The sequence below is a fragment of the Oncorhynchus mykiss genome, chromosome 16, assembly GCF_057628025.1.
Source record: "Oncorhynchus mykiss isolate SJ-2025 chromosome 16, ASM5762802v1, whole genome shotgun sequence".
Taxonomy (NCBI): domain Eukaryota; kingdom Metazoa; phylum Chordata; class Actinopteri; order Salmoniformes; family Salmonidae; genus Oncorhynchus; species Oncorhynchus mykiss.
In genome coordinates this window covers 54,632,986-54,648,290 of record NC_143037.1, presented here as the reverse complement: position 1 = coordinate 54,648,290, position 15,305 = coordinate 54,632,986, and the positions used below count along the sequence as shown (strand labels likewise).

The 15,305-nt window shown below is 41.6% G+C and overlaps 1 protein-coding gene across 3 annotated transcripts in view; it reads right to left on the bottom strand.

Moving 5' to 3' along the window:
* LOC110492227 (solute carrier family 35 member E2A) overlaps nt 1-15,305 on the bottom strand; it is a 39,297-nt gene that overhangs the window by 15,341 nt on the left and 8,651 nt on the right. For all 3 annotated transcript variants that reach the window (XM_021566359.3, XM_021566360.3, XM_021566357.3), the window contains 6 exons: nt 12,943-13,376; nt 12,645-12,780; nt 12,141-12,268; nt 4,196-4,316; nt 3,941-3,994; nt 3,627-3,699 (listed from right to left, as the gene is read on the bottom strand). In XM_021566359.3, coding sequence (XP_021422034.2) covers nt 3,627-3,699; nt 3,941-3,994; nt 4,196-4,316; nt 12,141-12,268; nt 12,645-12,780; nt 12,943-13,222 — 792 coding nt within the window. In that variant the 5' untranslated portion in view covers nt 13,223-13,376. The remainder of the gene's footprint in view (nt 1-3,626; nt 3,700-3,940; nt 3,995-4,195; nt 4,317-12,140; nt 12,269-12,644; nt 12,781-12,942; nt 13,377-15,305) is intronic.

Below are 15,305 nucleotides of genomic sequence, written 5' to 3'. Positions count from 1 at the left end.
CGGACCTCCACCGAAAACAACCCACATATGGACTGACACAAGGTAGAGACAACTTACACCCTTGGACAGCATTTCAAGATTTTTTTAAACCCCCGTGAGGAGCCGATGGTTTGGTTTTTCGTCAAATGTGAGTTAATACATTTTCTAGTAGATACTGGCGCTGCAATGTCCTTCATAAACTCTGAATCTATGTCCGAACCTCCCATGCCAAATGAATCAGTCAGCACTGTGGGAGCCTCAGGAGTGACTATGAAATAGTTGCTCACGATGCCCCTACCTGTTAAAGTTGATAACACATACATCAATTAATTTACTCTGCATGTTGTCCTGTAAATTTGTCAGGAAGAGACTTTTCTGTAAATTGGGGATTAATATTCTTTGCAAAGGAAAAGGCCTCAGTGTTGTACAGCCTCGTGAGACATGTAATCTCATGATGCTGTTTGACACGGTCTCAACATGTGATTGGTACTATGCATGGGACATACAGGATATTGAGCATTATGACTCTATTGGCAAAATTTCCTCAACTGCTGGCAGCTGTTGGAAACAGAAAGGCAGTTATGTCACAGACTGGCTTACATTGCACCGCATATTTCTCACCATTGACAAGAGATTTATATTATGAACAGAATTGGCTGACAAGGACCATACCCAAAGACAGCCTACTGTGCACGAACATGTATAGTGGGCCCCAATTTTGCACTCTGAGTGTTAAATTGATATATTAACTATATGCCAACTACCCAACGTTCATTATTTATGTCATTCTTAGCTTAGATAAATGGTATAGTCATTGTGCGTTCTCAATGAACATTGTAAAATCGGGTGCTTCGTAAATTCGCTCTGGCTATCTGCTCCGATTTCAGAGCATTCTAGTCTGAATGTGCCAGAGCGCAGATTAACTGTTGAATTTACTAATGCTCAACACCCGTTGAACATGGCCGGTATGTAATTGTATTCGAACACAGCTTGGGTATGTGAGCATGTTGATCAAATTTGTACGTATGCTTTGGCGGGAGGTTTGAAACATTTTTCATTGGAATGAAATAGTAAAGGAGGTTTTGAGTAGAATCCAATTCCGCTCTCTTGGCAGCCGTGTGTGTGGTTAATACAGTCACAGTGAAAGTCACCCTGTTTAAGGTGTGGGGCCGTTGGTCATTGGAAAAGTGAGTAGAGGCAATAGAGTTGAAATTGGCTAAATGTACGACAGGAAAAGTATTATATTTAGTGGGGAAACGGACAGAATCAAAAGCAATAAGACTACTACCCATAGGACCAGTAACAATACCCGGATAATGTTACATGGCGACAGAATTGGAGCTGGTATTGGGGTTGGATAATCCTTGCGAGATTCAAAGACAGTGTATACTAATAGGTAACATATTCAAATTGTTAGTATACATGGGCGAGAGCAGGAATGATGTTTACAAATAGTCCAACTTTGTATCACGCCGCAACGAAGCAATCGCTAAAACTGTTTTGAGGGTTTTGTGTTGTACAGTATATAGTTAATTTGTTATTGGTGTAAAAAGACGAAGAAACTTGCCAGACATCATATTCAAAATAAAGAAAAACCCTGGAATGAGTAGGTGTGTCCAAACTTTAACTGGTACTGTAGTCATAAATCTAAGATTTATGAGACACTTGGGCGCGACGGCAGTATGTGACGACCTGTGTTTACGATCGGCAGTAGGAACAGAGGATGGTGGCGATATTAGCTCTCTTGATCTACACAGAAGAGCTCAATTTCTTTTAAAAACTATTTTCCCAGGGCCTGTTTCTGCACATCTGCTAACTGTCACAAAGATTAAAGAATGTACTTTCTATAAGAGGAGAGAGACAACTCCGATCGTTGAGCATTCAACTCTGAACTATTCTTAGTTATGGTTGATTGCTTTAGTTTTTACAAATCTTATAATACATTTGTTGTTTGTAAGAATCTGCAGTCTCTCTTCCTATAGAATTTCTACCACAAGCTACACCTAACAATGCTTGAAACACTGGTTGCAACTGTATTTGTAAAAACAATGCCACTTGTGCAATTGAAGGAGTTTAGAAATAAATGTAGTAGCAATGGAAGACTGGGATCCCCTCTTGACTTAACAATGGCCAAAACTGTCTTCAAAAGTGTTTTCCCACGATTGCATTAAGAATTGTTGTGCATTGACCGCTTGTCAAAATACATGTTTTCCTCCGCCTTGAGGAGTATTTCTCTCACATACAACACACAGGCTGACCAGGTAAATAGGTCAACTATTCTACTATCTGATTTGGTTTTAATAACAATAGGCTACATGGGAAAAATAGTAGCACTGGAAAGTTGCACTCTGAGTGATGAAGTATAGGCTTTGAATTGCTTTGCCAGCAGCTACACACTACTGTTGAGTTGAGCGTCGCGCGGTGATGCGCATTATAGACTAATTATTCTTCTGAACATCGGAGTGTCAGCAACAATCATGCATATCAGTTCAGAGCACACAGCGTAACAGAGAAAATAAAATAATTGAGAATACATTTGGGAATATATTTCGTAGAACAGACAAGCTTCTATATTAAGCCATTTACAAATGTAATATACTCAACAGTACATTAGTATAGTGCCTTCAGAAAGTATTCATACCCCTTATTCCACATTTTGTTGTGTTACAGGCTGAAATCAAAATGGATGAAATATATTTTTCCTCACCCATCTACACACAGTACCCATAATCACAAAGTGAAAACAAGTTTTTACATTTTAGCAGATTTATTGAAAATGAAATATCTAATTTACTTAAGTATTCACACCCGAGTCAATACATGTTAGAGTCACCTTTGGCAGCGATTACATAAAGTTAATTTCTTTGCCACATTTTTTGCAGTTTTACTTTAGTGCCTTATTTACAAACAGGATGCATGTTTTGTAATATTTGTATTATGTACAAGCTTCCTTTTCACTTTGTCATGTAGGTTAGTATTGTGGAGTAACTACAATGTTGTTGATCTATCCTCAGTGTTCTCCTATCACAGCCATTAAACTCTGTTTTAAAGTCACCATTGGTCTCATTGTGAAATCCCTGAGCGGTTTCCTTCCTCTCCGGCAACTGAGTTAGGAAGGACGCCTGTGTCTTTGTAGTGACAGGGTGTATTTATACACCATCAAAAGTGTAATAACAACTTCACCATGATCAAAGAGATATTCAATGTCTGCTTTTAAATGTTTGTACCCATCTACAAATTAGGTGCCTTTCTTTGCGAGGGATTGTAAAACCTCCCTGGTCTTTGTGGTTGAATCTGTGTTTGAAATTCACTGCTCGACTGAGGGACCTTACAGATAATTGTATGTGTGAGGTACAGAGTGCATGCATGCAACTTAGTATGTGACGTGTTAAGAACATTTTACTCCTGAATTTATTTAGGCTTGAATGCTTATTCACTCTAGACATTTCAGCTTTTCATTTTTTATTAATTTGTAAACAATTCTAAAAACAAAATTCCACTTTGACATTATGGGGTAATTGTGTGTAGGCCAGTGACACAGCATCTCAATGTAATCCATTTTAAATTCAGGCTGTAACAACCAAATGTGGAAAAAGTCAAGGGATGTGAATACTTTCTGAAGGCACTGTACAGTATATGTGACTGACCATGAGGAAGACCCAGGCAGGTATGAGCATAATGACTGCAGCTGCACTGGTGTAGAACTGCAGATCTGGAGGGCTAAACAGGACACAGGAACAAGTATTTTATTCAGTACAGTTTCACATACTATAGTCTACAGTAAACATCAATTTCCTCAACTCCTCACATTATTTACACATCTGTTAATACACTGATGTATTGTGCTTTTTTATTCCTATGATACAATTAAACAGGTATTATAATCTAATACAGGGTATAAAACTGGCATAACAGGCCTACATTCATTTACTAAAATATGGAGGAACTAAAAACAACTTACCTGAATTTGTAGGTATCTCCACTTAGTAGCTTCTTTGAAAAAACATTCTGTAAACTGAAAGGGAATATGAAGGTGTTAGATGTGGTGTTACATTGCCTTGAAAAGACAAAACTGTGAAATGAGAGAAAAGTTATCAATGCTGGTACTATTGTGTGTGTGTGTGTGTGTGTGTGTCTACCAGTCCATGATGTTGGTGGAGAGGGCTGCACGTGGGTACTATTTTGTGTGTGTGTGTGTGTGTGTGTGTGTGTCTACCAGTCCATGATGTTGGTGGAGAGGGCTGCGGAGAAGCCCAGCATGTTGAAACTGATCTCTGTTGCAGTGCAGAGGGCCAGACCAGCCATGACAGGAAAGAGGGACAGGTTCACCCACATACCTACAGTAGTTTACGTACGTACACACACACACACGCACACACACGTCAGCTATCTGCACAACACTTAAGGACATAGTCATACTTCATTAATAAGTGCATCGATGACGTCGTCCCCACATTAACCGAACATACATATCCCAATCAGAAGCCATGGATTACTGGCAGAATTCACACTGAGCTAAAGGCTAGAGCTGCCGCTTTCAAGGAGTGGGACACTAATCTGGACGCTTTTAAGAAATCCCGTTACGACCTCCGACGAGCCATCAAACAGACAAAGCATCAGTAACGGACTAAGATCGAATCCTGCAAAGTTGGCTCTTTAAAATCTTTATTTAACCAGGTAAACTAGTTGAGAACAAGTTCTCATTTACAACTGCAACCTGGCCAAGATAAAGCAAAGCAGTGCGACAGAAACAACACCACAGAGTTACATGGAATAACTAGTGTACAGTCAATAACACAATAGAAAAAAATAGTCTATATACAGTGTGTGCAAATGGCATGAGGAGGTATGGCAATAAATAGGCCATAGTAGCAAAGTAGTTACAATTTAGCAGATTAACACTGGAGTGATAGATGAGCAGATGATGGTGTGCAAAAGAGCAGAAAAGTAAATAAAACAATATGGGGATGAGGTAGGTAGATTGGGTGGGCTATTTACAGATGAACTATGTATAGCTGTAGCGATCGGTTAGCTGCTCAGATAGCTGATGTTTAAAGTTTGTGAGGGAAATGTAAGTCTCCAGCTCCAGTGATTTTTGCAATTCGTTCCAGTTACTGGCAGCAGAGAACTGTAAGATAAGGCGGCCAAAGGAAGTGTTGGCTTTGGGGATGACAAGTGAGATATACCTGCTGGAGCGCATGCTACGGGTGGGTGTTGTTATCGTGACCAGTGAGCTGAGATGAGGCGGAGCTTTACCTAGCATAGACTTGTAGATGACCTGGAGCCAGTGGGTCTGGCGACGAATATGTAGCGAGGGCCAGCCGACTAGAGCATACAGGTCGCAGTGGTGGGTGGTATAAGGCGCTTTGGTAACAAAATGGATGGCACTGTGATAGACTGCATCCAAGTTGCTGAGTAGAGTATTGGAAGCTATTTTGTAGATGACATTGCCGAAGTCGAGGATCGGTAGGATAGTCAGTTTTACTAGGGTACGTTTGGCGGCGTGAGAGAAGGAGCATTTGTTGCGAAATAGAAAGCCGATTCTAGATTTGATTTTGGATTGGAGATGTTTGATATGAGTCTGGAAGGAGAGTTTACAGTCTAGCCAGACAACTAGGTATTTGTAGTTGTCCACGTATTCTAGGTCAGAACCGTCTTGAGTAGTGATGCTAGTCTTACACTCGTCGGATGTGGCAGGGCTAGCAAACTATCAAGGAATACAAAGGGAAACCCAGCAGCCCGGTGATGCGAGCCAACCAGACGAGCTAAATGGCTCGCCTGGCAATTTTCAAAGATCTTCAGTTTTTTTTGCAATTTCTCGTTTTGGAATAGCGTTCATTTCTCAGAACAAGAATAGACTGACGAGGTTCAGAAGACAGTTCTTTGTTTCTGGCGATTTTGAGCCTGTAATTGAACCCACAAATGCTGATGCTCCAGATACTCAAATAGTCTAAAGAAGGCCAAATGTATTGCTTCTTTAAATCAGCGCAACAGTTTTCAGCTGTGCTAACATAATTGCAAAAGGGTTTTCTAATGATCAATTAGTCTTTTAAAATTATAAACTTGGATTAGCTAACACAAGGAGCCATTGGAACACAGGAGTGATGGTTGCTGATAATGGGCCTCTGTACGCTGTTGGATTCTGGGTAAACTTTGAACATTACTATACTAGAGACATGATAGATCAGAAGTAATACTATAGTATCTGCGGGTGATAGAGCATGGTTGTTACATCAGAAGTTGATGGTTATCTGTAGGAGACAGATGGCTTTGGAATGTGCTGGGTGGACGGAAAGAAGTCACAGGAGTGTTATAGGTGATACGGGTGGAGAGCTTTGGATTAGACATCAAGGGGGTTGAGGTCAGGTCACCTTGAGGGAGACAGAACGGTTTATTACTCTATCACTTCATCTTCCTGTCAGACCATAAAACACAAGGATTGGAGAGAAGGAGGAGTGTTTAAATTGGAGTGGTGGAAACGTGATGTCTGAATGCAGCTGTATCGACCCTTTGGGAAGAATTAAACCTGTTAAGCTTTTCTAGTGTCCGTCGTGTTACTCTAAAAATAAGAACCTAACAGCGCCTATGTAGATATTCCATTAAAATCATATGTTTTCATCTACAATAGTCATTTACAACATTAACAATGTCTACACTGTATTTCGGATCATTTGGATGTTATTTTAATGGTCAACATTTTTTGCTTTTCTTTCATAGTGACTCCAAACTTTTGAACGGTAGTGTGTGTGTGTGTATATATACAGTGGGGAGAACAAGTATTTGATACACTGCTGATTTTGCAGGTTTTCCTACTTACAAAGAATGTAGAGGTCTGTAATATTTGTCATAGGAACACTTCAACTGTGAGAGACGGAATCTAAAACAAAAATCCAGAAAAAAATCATACAGTGTGATTAAGTAATTAATTTGCATTTTATTGCATGACATAAGTATTTGATACATCAGAAAAGCAAAACTTAATATTGGTACAGAAACCTTTGTTTGCAATTACAGAGATCATACGTTTCCTGGAGTTCTTGAGCAGGTTTGCACACACTGCAGCAGGGATTTTGGCCCACTCCTCCATACAGACCTTCTCCAGATCCTTCAGGTTTCGGGGCTGTCGCTGGGCAATACGGACTTTCAGCTCCCTCCCAAAATTGTCTATTGGGTTCAGGTCTGGAGACTGGCTAGGCCACTCCAGGACCTTGAGATGCTTCTTACGGAGCCACTCCTTAGTTGCCCTGGCTGTGTGTTTTTCGGGTCGTTGTCATGCTGGAAGACCCAGCCACAACCCATCTTCAATGCTCTTACTGAGGGAAGGAGGTTGTTGGCCAAGATCTCGCGATAGATGACCCCATCCATCCTCCGCTCAATACGGTGCAGTCGTCCTGTCCCCTTTGCAGAAAAGCATCCCCAAAGAATGATGTTTCCACCTCCATGCTTCACGGCTGGGATGGTGTTCTTGGGGTTGTACTCGGGTTGTACTCATCCTTCTTCTTCCTCCAAACACGGCGAGTGGACTTTAGACCAAAAAGCTCTATTTGTGTCTCATCAGACCACATGACCTTCTCCCATTCCTCCTCTGGATCATCCAGATGGTCATTGGCAAACTTCAGACGGGCCTGGACATGCGCTGGCTTGAGGAGGGGGACCTTGCGTGCGCTGCAGGATTTTAATCCATGACGGCATAGTGTGTTACTAATGGTTTTGGTCCCAGCTCTCTTCAGATCATTGACCAGGTCCTGCCGTGTAGTTCTGGGCTGATCCTTCATCTTCCTCATGATCATTGATGCCCCACGAGGTGAGATCTTGCACGGAGCCCCAGACCGACGGTGATTGACCGTCATCTTGAATGCTTGCCTATTGTCCTGTAGCCCATCCCAGCCTTGTGCAGGCCTACAATTTTATCCCTGATGTCCTTACACAGCTATCTGGTCTTGGCCATTGTGGAGAGGTTGGAGTCTGTTTGATTGAGTGTGTGGACAGGTGTCTTTTATACAGGTAACGAGTTCAAACAGGTGCAGTTAATACAGTGGAGAGTGGAGAACAGGAGGGATTCTTAAAGAAAAACTAACAGGTCTGTGAGAGCCGGAATTCTTACTGGTTGGTAGGTGATCAAATACTTATGTCATGCAATAAACTGCAAATGAATTCATAAAAAAAAAAAAATCATACAATGTGATTTTCTGGATTTTTGTTTTAGATTCTGTCTCTCACAGTTGAAGTGTACCTATGATAAAAATGACAGACCTCTACATGCTTTGTAAGTAGGAAAACCTGCAAAATCGTCCGAGTATCAAATACTTGTTCTCCCCACTGTGTGTGTGTGTGTGTGTGTGTGTGTGTGTGTGTATATACACACATATATATATTGAGTAGATTGAGGAAGGGAAGAAACAATTTAATACATTTTAGAATAAGGCTGTAACGTAACAAAAATGTGGAAAAGGTCAAGGAGTCTGAATACTTTCCGAAGGCACAGTGTGTGTGTGTGTGTGTGTGTGTGTGTGTGTGTGTGTGTGTGTGTGTGTGTGTGTGTGTGTGTGTGTGTGTGTATGTATGTATGTATGTGTGTATATACAGTGCCTTGCGAAAGTATTCGGCCCCCTTGAACTTTGCGACCTTTTGCCACATTTCAGGCTTCAAACATAAATATATACAACTGTATTTTTTTGTGAAGAATCAACAACAAGTGGGACACAATCATGAAGTGGAACGACATTTATTGGATATTTCAAACTTTTTTAACAAATCAAAAACTGAAAAATTGGGCGTGCAAAATTATTCAGCCCCTTTACTTTCAGTGCAGCAAACTCTCTCCAGAAGTTCAGTGAGGATCTCTGAATGATCCAATGTTGACCTAAATGACTAATGATGATAAATACAATCCACCTGTGTGTAATCAAGTCTCCGTATAATTGCACCTGCACTGTGATAGTCTCAGAGGTCCGTTAAAAGCGCAGAGAGCATCATGAAGAACAAGGAACACACCAGGCAGGTCTGAGATACTGTTGTGAAGAAGTTTAAAGCCGGATTTGGATACAAAAATATTTCCCAAGCTTTAAACACCCCAAGGAGCACTGTGCAAGCGATTATATTGAAATGGAAGGAGTATCAGACCACTGCAAATCTACCAAGACCTGGCCGTCCCTCTAAACTTTCAGCTCATACAAGGAGAAGACTGATCAGAGATGCAGCCAAGAGGCCCATGATCACTCTGGATGAACTGCAGAGATCTACAGCTGAGGTGGGAGACTCTGTCCATAGGACAACAATCAGTCGTATATTGCACAAATCTGGCCTTTATGGAAGAGTGGCAAGAAGAAAGCCATTTCTTAAAGATATCCATAAAAAGTGTTGTTTAAAGTTTGACACAAGCCACCTGGGAGACACACCAAACATGTGGAAGAAGGTGCTCTGGTCAGATGAAACCAAAATTGAACTTTTTGGCAACAATGCAAAACGTTATGTTTGGCGTAAAAGCAACACAGCTGAACACACCATCCCCACTGTCAAACATGGTGGTGGCAGCATCATGGTTTGGGCCTGCTTTTCTTCAGCAGGGACAGGAAAGATGGTTAAAATTGATGGGAAGATGGATGGAGCCAAATACAGGACCATTCTGGAAGAAAACCTGATGGAGTCTGCAAAAGACCTGAGACTGGGACGGAGATTTGTCTTCCAACAAGACAATGATCCAAAACATAAAGCAAAATCTACAATGGAATGGTTCAAAACGAAACATATCCAGGTGTTAGAATGGCCAAGTCAAAGTCCAGACCTGAATCCAATCGAGAATCTGTGGAAAGAACTGAAAACTGCTGTTCACAAATGCTCTCCATCCAACCTCACTGAGCTCGAGCTGTTTTGCAAGGAGGAATGGGAAAACATTTCAGTCTCTCGACGTGCAAAACTGATAGAGACATACCCCAAGCGACTTACAGCTGTAATCGCAGCAAAAGGTGGCGCTACAAAGTATTAACTTAAGGGGGCTGAATAATTTTGCACGCCCAATTTTTCAGTTTTTGATTTGTTAAAAAAGTTTGAAATATCCAATAAATGTCGTTCCACTTCATGATTGTGTCCCACTTGTTGTTGATTCTTCACAAAAAAAGTTTTATATCTTTATGTTTGAAGCCTGCAATGTGGCAAAAGGTTGCAAAGTTCAAGGGGGCCGAATACTTTCGCAAGGCACTGTGTATATATATATATATACACACACACACACTGTGCCTTCGGAAAGTATTCAGACTCCTTGACCTTTTCCACATTTTTGTTACGTTACAGCCTTATTCTAAAATGTATTAAATTGTTTCTTCCCTTCCTCAATCTACCCACAATAACCCATAATGACAAAGCAAAAACAGTTTTTTGAAAACAATTAGCTAATTTATTTAAAATAAAAACCAGAAAAATTACATTTACATAAGTATTCAGACCCTTTACTCAGTACTTTGATGAAGGACCTTTGGCATCGATTACAGCCTTGAGTCTTCTTGGGTATGACGCTACAAGCTAGACACACCTGTATTTGGGGAGTTTCTCCCATTCTCTGCAGATCTTCTCAAGCGCCGTCAGGTTGGATGGGGGAGCGTTGCTGCACAGCTATTTTCAGGTCTCTCCAGAATTGTTAGATCGGGTTCAAGTCCAGGCTCTGGCTGGGCCACTCAAGGACATTCAGAGACTTGACCCAAAGCCACTCCTGCTCTTGGCTGTGTTCTTAGGGTCATTGTCCTGTTAGAAGGTGAACCTTTGCCTCAGTCTGAGATCCTGAGCGGTGTGGAGCAGGTTTTCATCAAGGACCACTCTGTGCGTTGCGCCGTTCATCTTTCCCTCGATCCTGACTAGTCTACCAGTCCCTGCCGCTGAAAAACATCCCCACAGCATGATGCTGCCACCACCATGTTTCACCGTAGGGTTGGTGCCAGGTTTCCTACAGATGTAATGCTTGGCATTCAGGCCAAAGAGTTAAATCTTGGTTTCATCATACCAGAGAATCATGTTTCTCATGGTCTGAGAGTCTTTAGGTGCCTTTTGGCAAACTCCAAGTGGGCTGTCGTGTGCCTTTTACTGAGGAGTGGCTTCTGTCTGGCCACTCTACCATAAAGGCCTGATTGGTGGAGTGCTGCAGAGATGGTTGTCCTTCTGGAAGGTTCTATCTCCACAGAGGAACTCTAGAGCGCTGTCAGAGTGACCATCCGGTTATTGGTCACCTCCCTGACCTAGGCCCTTCTCCCACAATTGCTCAGTTTGGCCGGGCGGCCAGCTCTAGGAAGAGTCTTGGTGGTTCCAAACTTCTTCTATTTAACAATGATGGAGGCTACTGTGTTCTTGGGCACCTTTAATGCTGCATTTTTTGGTACCCTTCCCCAGATCTGTGCCTCAACACAATCCTGTCCCTGAGCTCTACAGACAATTCCTTCGAACTCATGGCTTGGTTTTTGCTCTGACATGCACTGTCAACTGTGGGACCTTATATAGACAGGTGTGTGCCTTTCCAGTTCATGTCCAATCAATTTAATTTACCACAGGTGGACTCCAATAAAGTTGTAGAAACATATCAAGGATGATCAATGGAAACAGGATGCTCCTGAGCTCAATTTCAAGTCTCATAGCAAAGGGTCTGAATACTTATGCAAATAAGGTATCTGTTTATTATTTTTAATACATTTGCTAACATTTCTAAAAACCTGTTTTCACTTTGTCATTATGGGGTATTGTGTGTAAATTGATAAGGCTTTTTTTTTATTTAATCCATTTTACAATAAGGCTGTAATGTAACAAAATGTGGAAAAAGTCAAATGCACTGCATCTACCTCCATTACCTCGTACCCCTGAACATCAACTCGGTACTGGTACCTCGTGTATATAGCCAAGTTATCGTTACTCATTGTGTATTTATTCCTTGTGTTATTGTCTTTTTAAATTTTTCTCTCTGCATTGTTGGGAAGGGCCCGTAAGTAAGCATTTCACTGTTAGTCTATACCAATTGTTTACGAAACGTGACAAATACAATTTGATACTAGAGAAAGGAATGTTTACAGAATGAAACCCTGACAGAATCCTAAGAACATAATGAAGGGTGCATATAAAGGGATAGTGAAGTGTTTTCTGGATTGGAACTCAGCCAGGCACTTCACTGTGTGTATGTCCTTTACCTGTGTATTCCCCCAAGATCAGCCTTGACATGATGACAGTGAAGATAGGCGCAGAGCTCTTCACCGTCTCGGCAAAGGAAACGGCCACATTCTTCAGGCTCACCAGACCCAGCACCACACTGGTGAACCTACAGAACGGAACAGGTCAGTGGCATTCAGACCAGAAGACAATGACACACTACATCCACTCTGAACCTCTGCTACACAAAGTCTGTTTCAATTTTCCAGATTGTCAAACTTTTTACCTGTAATGATAGGAGCTGATATTGAGGTGCAGCATCTCACTTCCCTAAAATATACCCATTTACTGGCCATTTAAGTTCAACAACCATTTTGGTAGCACTGACACTCAAATGATCACAAAATAAGCATTGATCAATTAACATTAGCCATTACGGAAATAAAAGCTAGTTATGTATTAGTCCAACTTAACAAAAGGAAACAAACCAACCAAATAACTTCAACAATGCAGCTGAAAGTAGAGTCATTAGAGTACAGACCCACCTCATGAGCCCCACAAACAGCATGATCATGAGGAAGTTGGGGGGGTACTCAGTCCTGGACTTGTGCTGGTATAGGCAGCAAGGCACATACATCTTCAGAAAGCCTATGATGGTGGTGGAGACCATTTGAACAGCGCCTACAAATCAATGGAGGAATCAAGGAATCAAGGAATTGAGTTATCTACCCCTGAGGCCCTTAGTACACTGCTTAGAATCAACCAACTATCATCTATTGATTGGAGTATTGACAATTTGAAATTGAGTGTGTGTGTATATGTGTGTGGATGCCTGTTCCTTACCCAGCATGCTTGGCTCCCCCTCTAGCAGAGATAGGATGTACTTGTTGAGGAAAAGTGTGCAGAAGCTGAAGAAGTACCACAGGCCCAGGTAGACCAGCGACTTGGAGTTCCACACCCCTGAATCTGCCTCGATTATCGTGGTCTCTGTGATGGTGATCTTCAGCACGTGTTCCCCCGGCATGCTCTCGCTGCGTGCCAACACCACACGCTCCTGCCTGCTTCGAAACGGCGAAAGGAACCGCCACAGGGAATGTCTCCCAGCCCAACCGTTGGACGCCATGACGCACAGCGCCCGAGGATCCACTGACCTGGATCCAGCAGGCACAAATACAGAGAGGAGGGGGAGGGGACTGGTGGAGAGGACCGGTCAGTCCATCGTCAGTCTGTGTGTCTATCCAACGGTGTGTGCAGCATGACTGTAGAACTGGTGGTCTCTGCAACACAGGTAAAACACAAGGAATGAATATAGTTGCCAGTCTTCTAGCATTATGCCATTTTTAAATAATCCTAAAAGGGATCAAAGTTACTTAACCCATATGCAGTCTTTACTGATTTTCTAAACGATACACTAGACATTGAAGGCAATAATGCCGGGCACAAGCTTCTAACAGCGCAAACCAAGAGCCAGATCCACAAGACATGGCTATTAAAAGCCATGTGTGGTGAGTAGGGTTGCAAAGGGTCGGACATTTTCCGAAAATTTTCTATGGGAAGTTAAGGGAATAATTTGAGGAATTGTACTTAAATTAATCAAAAAGTTAGCTTATAACAGTGAACCTTTTTTTGTGGGATACACAAGGCAATTCTAGGTCTTGTGGCATATTTTGGTTAAACTATCCCCAATTCAATGGAATTGCAACCCTATGCATGTGCAGTGCACTCTCAAGATCTTGCACACTAATGAGATGCTATTGAGCCCACACTACTGTCTGAGCCAAGGACTACATGCTTTCTGGTTAGTTTTGATTACAATACTGGCTGGGGTGAATATATTTTATAGGACATACATGATTTTTTGTTAACTAGTAAATTGTAGCCTACAGCAAAGTGTGTTTAAATAATTTCTAATTTGTTAACAATTTCTGCTAGTTAGGTTTTGCTACCATGTGGGTTTTAGCTTGCTTGAGCCTGCTAACTGAGGAGTGTTAATTCACCTGTGTCCATACATGTTTCATTGTAAAACATTTATCTTACAAAGGAGTTGTTTAATCTAACTTTCCCCATCTTCATAGGAAAACGCCACGGGTCTCCATCTGATGTATGGAGACATTTCACTGCAGCTAATGTAGAAGGAAAAGCTGTGTATATTTGCAGATACTGGGCCAAATCATATGTGAAGAATGCAACAAAGATGTGGAATCATCAGGCCAAGTGCATAAAGTTCCCTCATCGCTCACAACAAGCAACCTCTGATAAAAGTCTGTCTACATCTATTCGAGGTGAAAATGATGAATCAGACACCTTATCGATAGTAACAGCTCATGGTCCTCCTGGAAGTTTTGTTTTGACTCAATGGAGGAACTGCACATGGGGACAAAAATTGTACTTTTTGGAGTAATGTCCTCTGGTCTGATACAAAAATAGAACTGTTTGGCCATAATGACAATCGTTATGTTTGGAGGCAAAATGGGTAGGCTTGCAAGTCGAAGAACACCATCCCAACCGTGAAGCACGGGGGTGGCAGCATCATGTTGTGGGGGTGATTTGCTGCAGGAGGGACTGGTGCACTTCACAAAATTGATGGCATCATGAGAAAGGAAGAGTATGTGGATATATTGAAGCAACATCTCAAGACATCAGTCAGGTAGTTAAAGCTTGGTTGCAAATGGGTCTTCCAAATGGACAATGACCCCAATGGACAATGACCCCAAGCATACTTCCAAAGTTGTGGAAAATGGCTTAAGGACAACAAAGTCAAGGTATTGGAGTGGCCATCACAAAGCCCTGACCTCATCCTATAGAAAAATTAGGCCTACAAACCTGACACAGTTACACCAGCTCTGTCAGGAGGAATGGGCCAAAATCACCCAACATACTGTGGGAAGCTTGTGGAAGGCTACCCGAAACATTTGACCTAAGTTAAACATTTTAAAGGCAATGCTACCAAATACTAATTGAGTGTATGTAAACTTCTGACCCACTGTGAATGTGATGAAAGAAATAAAAGCTGAAATAAATCACTGTACTATTATTCTGACATTTCACATTCTTAAAATAAAGGATTAAATGTCAGGAATTGTGAAAAACTGATAAGCATGCAATAAGCATGCAACCATTAAGAAAATTACTGTTAAATCACTGTGGATTGATGAGAAATTGAAAAATGGTGTGGTTGAGAGGGATGAGGCAAAAGGAATGGAAAA